Genomic DNA, 10,703 nt, shown 5'->3' with positions numbered 1-10,703 from the left:
ACCGGGATAACACACCCAAAAAAGTTTAAGGATCGGCCATGCACTTTGCTCAAAAATCAATATGGTAATACTTACTAGCAATACCTTTTAGGAATCTGGCATAAATATTTTTTTAAAGCCTCAAGTACTTGTTTAGAAAGGGAAAATGAGTTAAAAGAATAGAGACATACATACTTGTATATAGTTGATGAATGCACGAGCAGAAGCACAGAAAAAACCTAGAGCCACAGGACCTCTGTTATGGAATTTTGTCTTTTGCTAATGCTAATGGTGTAATTCTAAAATATTATTCAATTTGAGCTTATTAAAAAATAATTTCATAATAAGTAATGTACGTAGTTGAGAAGCTACAACCTGGTCACCAACTCACCATCAACAACTTTTTTGGATAAAAATTATGAATTTGGCTGAAAGAAAATTCACATGTCCATCTAATTTGCTTAATACATTCTCATTGTAACGTTCGGATTATAGGTGCACCAATTTGTCAAGTTATTGCAATAAATTGTGTATTTTATAAGTTGGTGGACCTACTTCAAGTTATATGGTACTAAATTGAGCATTTTACAAGTTGTTAGACTAATTTGCACCCATAGTATTAGAGTCTTTTGCAAAGAAACACAAGAGTTACCATACCCTTGGGATGGGCAAATATGTCATTTCACCCCCTCCAACCCAAAAACCTAGATCTAATGGCAGTATTGTGATAGGTGGTTCAGCCAAGGACAACCTTGATGGCAATCTAATAAATATTAGCAAAGCCAGGGGCAAACGTTATGGCAGAGTTGAAAATTTCAAACGGCGCGGTGGCAAATTTTGCCGCGACCAACCTCTAAAGTCCGGGAAGCCCACTCACCCCCCGCACTCTTCTTATTCCTCGCCTCCGCCACCGGAGGCTCCGTCATCGCCGGCGCCGCAGCTAGCGCACGGGCTCCCGGCGATAGGATATCTCACGCAGTAAGTTAGCTCCCTCTATTGTGCCACTGCCTCGCTGCCCGTCCATGTTCTTGTTCTCCCGCTTCTTTTCCTCTCATCCCTGATTTACCTCGCAGACCTCGTCGAATACCTCGCACCGCAGGCCTCATACCAGATTGCGCGACCGCCGCAGAAACACATTTTCAGGCCTTCCACCGTCAGAGGCCACCTCAAATTCTGCGCTTTTGTCGTTGGCGCCCACCTCCCCTCTACTGGTGCGGTGGTGCCAGAGGTGCAGATCCATCCGGACTTGAACTGGTCTCCTCTTCTGTGGGTAAGGAAGCCCTATCTCTCCTGGAGTGATAATTCTAAGAGTCAATTTGTTTTGTCTTCCCTTTCTAGTTTCTATGCAGCATTGTAAGCCATCGAATTGAATTATCCGTTCCGTCATGTCTGTTCACCTCGATATCATCTGTTTGCGTGTCATGGAAAGCTATTACTGAAATTGCGATTTGTAAACAACCATGTGCGGCTTTAAGCTGCAGAACATTGTGATATTCTGGATCTTTTAGAGCTAGTTTGGGAGTCCTGATGTTAGATTTTAAAAATGATACATCAAGAGCATTTTGGTTGAGGGCCCATGTGAACAAATCAACCTTGTCTTCATAAACACGAAGTGTTTTGTTTTCCTTTACTACAGGACTACAGTCTATGAACTGCATTGAGGGAAATTGATTCTGTGACACCAAAAGAACTGGGTTTAGAAATATACCACCCAACAATCTTGGTTCACTTTAGTACTACTGAAGGATCCCTCTGTTTAGAAATTTACTACTCTGTCATATTTTCTATCCATCCATACTCATATCTGTTCATTTTGCCGTCTTCTTCACCAGAGGGCCTCTTGCTCAAATCACCTCCTCACCATGCTCAAATCACATCCTCACCATGCTGGTATTGCATTTGGCCGCAGTGTCATTTGTTTATGAGTACTTTTTTAAAAAAACATACGACTATTTTGAGACTGTGGCATAAAACTACTGATGCCTATTGGAAAAACCTATATCCATTTTGACACTCTGTTGCAAAAACCTACGACTTTCTCACCAGACCTAAGGCTGACATCTTGGGTTGGTCCATGGTTAGAAAGTTTTAGTTTTTTACAACTAAGTGTCAATATAGTTGTAGGGTTTTGAAATTTTCTCTTTGCTTATTGTTGTCCAGATTGCAAGCAGAACGTTCCTTGCTCGACCACAGATTTGGGAACAGTAAAAAACACAAACCAATTTATTGTTGTCCAGATTGCAAACAGAACATTCCTTGCTCGACCACACATTTGGGAACAGTAAAAAAAACACAAACCAATTTGCAGCCCACTATACATTTGTAGGTGAATTCAGTCAAAGGAGCAAAAGCCAGAAGTGTTGTGCCTATGTACTTGGGATAGCCAAAATCAAAACAAAATACCATGGGCTTCATTGTTCTATTGCGGTCTTACTGAGCAAGATGAAAAATCCATTAAATACTGATTCTGACACAAGATAGGACCAAATGTTTAAGGTTGTAATCATACCCTTTTTTTTACAGATTTTCCATTTTATGGGAAATTTCACAATGCTTGCTGTTTGTTAAAGGTGCTTCTTGCACGGTTTTGTCAATTTGATCATTATGAAAGTGCTAAAATGGCATTCGAATAATTAGATTAGAGTCCATTAATGCGTTTGTTTTATTCTTCCATAACTTGCAGGCAGGACCTGACATGCCATAGGCTCTATTTGCTTCTGAGGGAAGCGAACTGGTTCAAGGTGCTATGCTTTTGGATGGTTTAAGGAAGGGTTGTAAGCCTTGCGTGGATAACATTTTATATTAAGGAAGATTTAGGGAACCAATTTGGAAATCAGTACAATGGAGTGCAACAGAGAAGAGGCCTTGAAGGCCAGAGAAATTGCTGCCAAGAAGTTGGAAAACAAAGATTTTGTTGGTGCTAAAAGGATTGCCCTTAAAGCACAGAGAATTTTTCCAGAGGTTGAGAACATACTCCAGCTGTTAACTGTCTGTGAAGTACATTGTGCAGCAGAAGCAAAGATAAATGGAATGTTGGACTTTTATGGAATTCTCCAAGCGGAAGGGACAGCGGATGAGATGACCATAAAGAAGCAATATCGTAAGCTTGTTCTCTCACTCCACCCTGATAAAAACAGTTATGCTGGTGCAGAATCTGCTTTCAAGTTTGTTGCAGAAGCATACTCAACATTGTCTGATCGAGCAAAACGATATGCATATGACATCAAATATAAGGTTGCTTCTAAAATTGCACCAAAGCAGGCTAAACAACCGACACAGGCTGCAGAACCAACACGGGCTGCACAACCAAATCAGGCTACACAACCAAAACAGGCTGCAAAAACAAAGCAGGCTGCAAGACCAAAGCAGACTGCAAAACCAAAACAGGCTACACAACCTAATACGGCTAAGGAACCAGAACAGGCTACACGGCCAATGCAGGCTACAGAACTAAAGCAAACCAATCAGCCGAAGCAGGCTACAGAACCAGTGAAGACTACAGAGCGAAGTAACAAAAATGATGCCAATAGAAGTAGCACAGCAGGATATGGACCATCAGGTTCACCACCCACAGATGGGTGGACATTCTGGACAGTGTGCATCCACTGTGAAACAAAATATAAGTACTATGGTGACGTACTGAATCGTCAGACTCGCTGTCAGAACTGCAAGCAAAATTTCTTTGCATACAAGATAGGCGAAGAAGATGTGCCTTCTGTGTTCTCGTCAAAAGCAGCCAATGGTGCTGGGCAACAGGGCTGTGTTCCCACTCAACAAGGCTGTTCAACAAATTTCTCTTCGAAAGAGAACAAACAGGCAAGGCACGTGATGAATGGAGCACAATCTGGTGAACAAATGAAGAGGGGTTCAAAACCAAGTGGTGAGGGTATGGTTAATCATACAGAGACAAGTGGAAAAGGAGTTGATTTTTCTGCAAGGAATCCATCTAAAGCATCTGCAGCAAATGGAAATGATAGGGCAGATGATAGGATGGCATCTGACGCTATCGGACAAGGTTTTGGTGATGGGCAAAACCTAGGTAGTGGGGTGGACACATCAGGAGAGCCAGGTGCTGCAGGGACCCCTAATCCACGGAGATCTTCTAGGAGAAAGGCATGTGATGATGGCAACAACATCCTGAATTCTCCAAATAAAAAGAGTCGGAAACTCAAAGATTGGTTCTCAAATGCTGCCTTCAGTTCTAATAAAGTGTTTGATGATAATGTTGCCCATGCTGATGGAAGGGCTAGTGAACCTCATGTCCCTAGCAACACAAATAAAGAAGGGAAAGATTGTACTGTTAGCGAAGGCAATCTAAGAAACAACAAAGAAGCTTGTGATGCAACTGCTGAGAAGCCTTGCAATGCTGGGAGCTTCACATACCCTGACCCAGAATTTTTTAACTTTGATGAGCGCAGGGATGTCAATCTGTTTGCAGTTGATCAGATATGGGTACTTTATGACGACCTTGATGCCATGCCAAGATATTATGCTAGAATAAGAAGTCTTGATACTACCAACTTCAGAGTTCAGTTCACTTGGCTGGAGCATGATGCAGCAAACGATGAGGAGGATGAATGGACTGATAATAAACTGCCTGTGGCTTGTGGGAACTTCAAATTAGGAGATACAGAGGTGTCAGAAGATCCCCTCATGTTTTCTCACATTGTTTCATGGGCGAAAGGCAGAAAAAGGGGTTCTTATGTAATACATCCAATTAAGGGTCAGGTATGGGCCCTTTATAAGGGCTGGTGTATGCAGTGGATCTCAGATGCAGACAATCATAGATCCTATGAGTATGAAGTTGTGGAGGTTCTTTCAAACTTCACGATGGAAGCTGGTGTCACTGTTATCCCCTTGGTTAAGGTTGAAGGTTTCGTGAGTTTGTTTGCAAGAACAAAGGACAAATCATCATTTGCTATACCATCAAGTGAACTACTTCGATTTTCCCACAATATCCCATTTTTCCGAACAAAGGGAAATGAGAAGGTCGGTGTCCCATGTGGATTTCTTGAACTAGATACTGTATCGCTTCCTAGCAACCTGGACGTAGCATTTCCGCCAGTTACTCTTGATTCTTGTGTGCCAATCAACAACACAATGAATGAATTTGTTGATTTGACTGGCAATACTACACCTGGCCCTGGAAATGAACAAAGTGCACAAAAGGGAAATCAGAGACATGCAGGAAGGTGGAAAAATCATTCCCTTGTAACTCCTACTCAGCAGCATAATGCATGTCGTGTTAGTATGTCCAGTTATTCCACCCAGCAAGGCTGCCCCTCCCCCACTATTTTTACGTATCCAGAAACAGTATTCTACAACTTTGAAGAAGGCCGGTCATATAATAAGTTTGAACGAGGCCAGATATGGGCTCTTTACAGTGATTTTGATAAACTTCCCAAATACTATGGTTGGGTTACCAAAGTTGATCTGGATCCATTTGGAGTGCATCTGACTTGGCTGGAAGCTCGCCCTCAATCGGAGCAGGAGAATATGTGGTTAGAGCAAGAACTACCTGTGAGCTGCGGGACATTTAAAATCCACAACTGGAGGATCAAGTATGACACAAATGATGCATTCTCTCATGTAGTAGAAACCCAAGTTGGTTCGAAACAGTGCTTTGAAATTCACCCACAAGTAGGGGAGATCTGGGCAATTTACTGCAATTGGTCACCTGGCTGGGTTCCTTCCAGCAAAGATGCTTGTGAATATGCCATTGGTGAAATTACTGAGCGCACTGAAGGTAGCACAAAAGTCTTATTTCTCACTCAGGTAGAGGGCTATAAAACTGTATTCAAGCCAGACAATGAAAGGAGTATTCTGGAGGTGCCAACAAAGGATGATTTGCGGTTTTCTCATCAGATACCTTCTTTCCGCCTGACAAAAGAAAAGGGTGGCAAGCTCCGTGGCTTCTATGAGCTGGATCCAGCTTCTATTCCTGATCCTTACCTCTCTGGGGGTACCCACTGAGGCACTGACTTGCGGAGGCCGAATTCGGCTGCTCAGAAGGAAGACTAAATTCCTTCACGTTAATTGAAGCGGTGATCAGTTGTATGCGCTTCGGGATGTCTGTGCACCGGGCAAGTGTGGCATCCTTCGTCTTGTAGGCAGAGTAAAATTTGTATCTCTAATGTTGATGCCTATGAAACTGTGATAATTCTATTTGGTAGACTGGTAGTGTTATCTGCAGCCGAGGAGCGGCTGCCTTCTCTATGATGTGCTGCAAAACAGCTCCGCGTTATTTATTATGAGCTTCAGGATCATGTTGACCAGAGAAACATCATACTGTAAATTTAGCAGTATCTATTTTGTTTATGGTGCTGTTGACCCGATGATGCTGCAGGGACCTAGTTGCGCTGAAGGTTTTGTCATGGTAATCTTGTGCAGTTAGGCATTCTTTCGGTTTGTGTTAATTGCTAATGTATGCCTTTTTATAGATCTCTACATTGCCTAACTCGTCAAGACAGGCTCTACTTGTCCAACGGATATTTAGGGCCTACGGTGTTGCTCCCGAACGTCGTGTGGGTTCGACTCCTGTAATTTGCGTTGAATGGTGCTACGTGCAAAAGGACGCGCGCATGTCTGCGTTCGTGCACCCAAGGTTCGAGTGTAGTACGTCCGGGTCATGTGCGGCTTTCTAACCTCTTACAAAAAAAAAACCTGTAAAACAAAAATTACCACACATACTAGTTCGGTGTTATCAACTTCATTCATCAATCATCGTAGCAATAACCTGTACTAGGGTTTGCACAAAAAGAATCTTGATTTTCACAAGCAACTAGTTTGCGTAAAAGGACCTAATTTTCACTCACTATAATTCACTTGCTTGCAACTTCCTAAGACTGTCGGAACGAATTCAGCGTTGCGTTCTCTTGTTCTGCCCCTTCAATTTGCTTCGAAACTTCCTTCTTCCGAATTACTCAGGTAATTCGATGGTTAGCCAACCATGACATAGGTTATAGTATCCGTTGACAAATGTGTACAACAAAATATTGGAAGAGTTGCTTCCAATCTGCCATGTAGAGTAGCACCCATAGTTTCATTGTAGGCCTCCTGAGACACAAACATCCACTAATCGAAAAGCAGGGGATGTTCAAACTTCAAACAGGCTCATAGTACACAACACTTCAAGCAATCTGAGTAACCGAATTAAGGCAACCATCTCTGTTGTGTTATGCAAACCTGCAACAGGCTTGTATTGTTAGTGACAGTACCGATTGTGTTTCAAGTAAAAGTTCAAGATTAAAAGCTCAAGACTACGGAGATATGTACTCTTAAATCCCTTCATGTTCATCCTATTCCAAGGTAGTTTCATACACGAGCAATATATTCAGGATGATTGCTAGTGACTAAAATGGACTCTTTTCATGGTCTCCTAACTACTGAGCTCCTTTTGATGACCACCAGATTCTGTATCAACCTTGATCTCCAGAAGTCCCCCAACAGGTTGCCTGCATATGGGGCATTTGTTGCTCTGGAGTCTTAGAAGTTGAGCACACTCCCAGCAGAGACACTGCGAAAAAAGCAACAGATATCATTATATTCTCTCAAATGTTAGAGTTGCAAAGATGGCACTGCAGTTAGACTAGTTTCATGTTTGATCCTCCTTTTATCAACTGCACTGAGTACAAAATGAGTCATTTTCGTACAAATTCCTATACACTAGAAAAGTAAAACTAGTATTGCATCTGGAGAAGAATGAAAATAATTGTAATAATGCAGCACGTATCATATTACAAGCCACATTGGATTCTCAAGTTTTTGCTTCAATGCTAAGAGAAAGGAACATGAAGAATCTTTCCTCATAATCAATAGTCATCAGAAATTTGGAAAGAATACAACAATTACCATAATGACAAGTTTTAAGGGTTTAATTGTGATCTTACAATGCACATGGGACCATTAACATGAGAGACTTCCTTCCTCCCAATTACTATACTCTCCTACTACAACAACTACCAACAAATCATCAAGCAACTAATGCATTTTCAATGAACACAGTTTTATTGTCTTTACAGGCATGTACTGTTCCTATACCTGCTAGGTGTGCATTGAGATTCATACACTGTGGGTAAGAGACAATGATTCCATCTGATTTCCTACAGTGCATGAATCTCAATGCACATCTAAAGGTGCAAGACACCAGAGCATGTCTCCTTCAGGGCAAAAAATGATTTTGTCCATTTTCATGCCATTGTAGTGTCTAGTCCAGTTCCGAGTAGGGCAAGGGGGAGTGGTAATTAATAGGCCTAAATATTATAAATGAATCTTGATTCATAAAGAGGATACTGAGTATGATAGAATAGCTTACCATATGCCTGCACGGAAGAACAGTTGTATCTCTTGGTTCTGAAAGACAAATAACACATTCTTTCCCAGATTCGTCTTCATGATTGTTCTCATCAGCTGTGTTGCCAATACCATATATCTCCTGCAAGACATATCGCGTACCATTTACCCACAACATCTGCTGCACAATACGAACACCATATTCTGCATTGTCTTTCTTTGCAAGTATAGCAAATTTAACCAGACACTTTGATGCCTCATCCTCATGTACCCCTTCTAATTCTTGGTTGTTTGACACAGCCACATCCACTTTGAATGCAACTGGGAATATACCACCTTCACCAACCTTAGTTAGCTCAGATTCTTCAAACTGAGAGATGTCGATTCCTGTTCCACTTGGTTGCTTGAACTCCTGATCATGACCTTTGTCGAAAGCTGTTGTCACAGGTTTGAGCAAGTTTTCCTTAGTAGCCTTCAAGATAAGCTCTTCGTCTTCTTGCGCAAAGAAATAGACAGTTATGCTGTTCAAAGGATGAATAATCAAGAATCAGTCTCGTAATTAAAGATGGCATGAAAGTTCTACAGATAATTATAAATCAATACGAATAATAGGTGGCATTGTGGCAACAAAACCAGGGGCCTCTGAAAGGATACAAAGAAATGAAGAAATAAATGCATAACCTCAAAAGGTAACAAAAAAAAAGACACAGGAATCTGATAGGTACAATATAACTGTATGTTTTGAGAAGGCAACTCCACAAACAAAAGCGCATGGCCAACAATCACGGAGATTCTGAGAGCATTACAGCTCAACCAAACCTATCACATTGTAAGTTCAACCTCGATACCTAGTGCAAATCACTAACCTCGTGTTACTTTGTTCAACTTTCTTTTTCAAATTGCCCAACAGTCAACACAAAGCTGCTATGTGCTAAGAACCCAACATAATGAAAATTAAAATATATTCAAGGAATAGGTGTAATTTGATCATTTAGAAGCAACCACATCCTGTTGCTCAATCAAACAGGAGCACATGATCAAAAGTGCAATGGTTCTAATCAATGTTCAGAATTTCAGCTGAAAATCAGTGATTTTCAGTTCTGTGGGGTTAAATAAATAAAAATAGGCAACTTTAGTTTTCGTTCAGATAAAATCCATTCATTTTTTTTTTCAAATGTCAACCAAAATTTGCCAAAAAAACAATGAAAATCTGGGCCAATTTTCAGTCTACAGGTTCTATTGGCACCTCAGGGCATGAAGAGCCAAACGACTGGTCACGGCATCGCCATTTCAATACTTTGAACTAACCAAGAAACCGAAATTCCAAGAACTAACCTAGGACAGACCGAGGCGGGCGAAAAGGGAAAGAAAAGAAACAGAGGGACCTTCCGGGGGCGTCGGCGTCGAAAGAGAAGGCGAGTAGGAGGCCACGGCCGTCATCATCGGGCTCCAGCCGCAGGGAGTCCCCCTTGATGTTGACGCCTGCGTGCACCGCGACGGTCCTGTGCCGCTCCACCGACGCGGGCACCCCCAAAGGCGGAGGCACCGGAGCGGTGCCCGGGGGCCAACCGGGGTACCGGTGGTAGTACGGAGGGCGCACCCCGTGCAGATGGGCCTGCAGAGCAGGCGGCGGAGGCGGTGGAGGAGGAGCGCCGCCTCTGCTCCGGAAGTTGCCCATCGTCTTCTCCTTGCTGCGGTTTTCTTGATTTAGGTTTCCTGCCGGTGCGATTGGCCAGATTGGTGGCGAACTGAAAAAGTTTGCGTTGAGTTTGACTCTTACTGCAGCAACCTTGCAAACATCTTTCGTTCACGGCCTGTTTCTGTTTGGTTTTAAAAATTAACGAAAAATTAGCTGCGGGGCACCGTTTAACACTAAAAGAAAGGTGTCTTGGTCAAAACCGCACTATAGATCACTTTTAATTTAATATTGAATATTATGTCTGGACACAACTCACAAATGCACCGATCCACTGGCTACCTCTATTTCTCTCTCCGATGACTCCCACTCCGGCTGTCACGTCCCATGATTCCCTTTTTTCTGTTCTCCAACAAATCTAACCTTGTTCAAAATTGCTGAATAACTTTGCTATAAATAAACCCCCAACGTGTATTTTCTACGTTATAGAGCATCTCTAGAATTTTTCTAATAAATCTTTTAGATAATGGAGATGCTCCGATATTATTTCAAGATTATTGGTAGCGTTACTTTTACGGTTTCACAATAATCTTATCACAATCCAACTACCATAATGGAAGAGTCATAATTCTCTCTCTATTTGGGTGAGTTTAAATGGATTATTGGTTCATAAATGGAATCTAAAGCAGATGCTCTTAACCCTATTTCGGTTGGTTGGATGAGCGTGAGCAAGCCAACGACCAATGTGTCGTCCAATTGCTACAATACTCCCATTTTAGCATTTATATTAGAGATG

At 42.0% G+C, this 10,703-nt stretch overlaps 2 protein-coding genes across 3 annotated transcripts; one reads left to right on the top strand and one right to left on the bottom strand.

Moving 5' to 3' along the window:
* Positions 1-825: 825 nt before the first annotated feature.
* On the top strand, positions 826-6,297 carry LOC101770440. Its single transcript, XM_004968713.3, has 3 exons — positions 826-957; positions 1,053-1,249; positions 2,663-6,297. Exon 3 carries the CDS (start codon positions 2,821-2,823, stop codon positions 5,950-5,952), a length of 3,132 nt encoding a protein of 1,043 aa, XP_004968770.1. The 5' UTR covers positions 826-957; positions 1,053-1,249; positions 2,663-2,820; the 3' UTR covers positions 5,953-6,297.
* Positions 6,298-7,108: 811 nt separating this feature from the next.
* Positions 7,109-10,107, bottom strand: LOC101769769 (probable E3 ubiquitin-protein ligase LUL1). Of its 2 annotated transcripts, XM_004968712.2 has the most exons (4): positions 9,657-10,107; positions 8,618-8,792; positions 8,294-8,413; positions 7,109-7,495 (listed from the first exon to the last, which is right to left on the bottom strand). In XM_004968712.2, the coding sequence occupies exons 1-4, from the start codon at positions 9,947-9,949 to the stop codon at positions 7,358-7,360; spliced, it is 726 nt and encodes a 241-aa protein (XP_004968769.1). In that variant the 5' UTR covers positions 9,950-10,107; the 3' UTR covers positions 7,109-7,357. The 2 variants fall into 2 exon arrangements, with proteins under 2 accessions (XP_004968769.1, XP_004968768.1); XM_004968711.2 differs by having other exon boundaries at positions 8,294-8,792; positions 9,657-10,106.
* Between the last annotated feature and the right edge of the window lie 596 nt (positions 10,108-10,703).

Source organism: Setaria italica, chromosome V (genome assembly GCF_000263155.2).
Source record: "Setaria italica strain Yugu1 chromosome V, Setaria_italica_v2.0, whole genome shotgun sequence".
NCBI lineage: Eukaryota > Viridiplantae > Streptophyta > Magnoliopsida > Poales > Poaceae > Setaria > Setaria italica.
The sequence above is the reverse complement of the archived record's forward strand: the minus strand, read 5'-3'. Positions and strand labels throughout refer to the sequence as shown.

Bases quoted from the DNA above. Each gene is read 5' to 3' on its own strand.
- LOC101770440 (XM_004968713.3), top strand. From the start codon at position 2,821: ATGGAGTGCAACAGAGAAGAGGCCTTGAAGGCCAGAGAAATTGCTGCC.
- LOC101769769 (XM_004968711.2), bottom strand. From the start codon at position 9,949: ATGGGCAACTTCCGGAGCAGAGGCGGCGCTCCTCCTCCACCGCCTCCG. The intron at 8,793-9,656 runs GTCCCTCTGTTT...TCCTTTGAACAG, and splicing joins GACGCCGACGCCCCCGGAAG to CATAACTGTCTATTTCTTTG. The intron at 7,496-8,293 runs GTAAGCTATTCT...CTTTTTTCGCAG, and splicing joins TTCTTCCGTGCAGGCATATG to TGTCTCTGCTGGGAGTGTGC.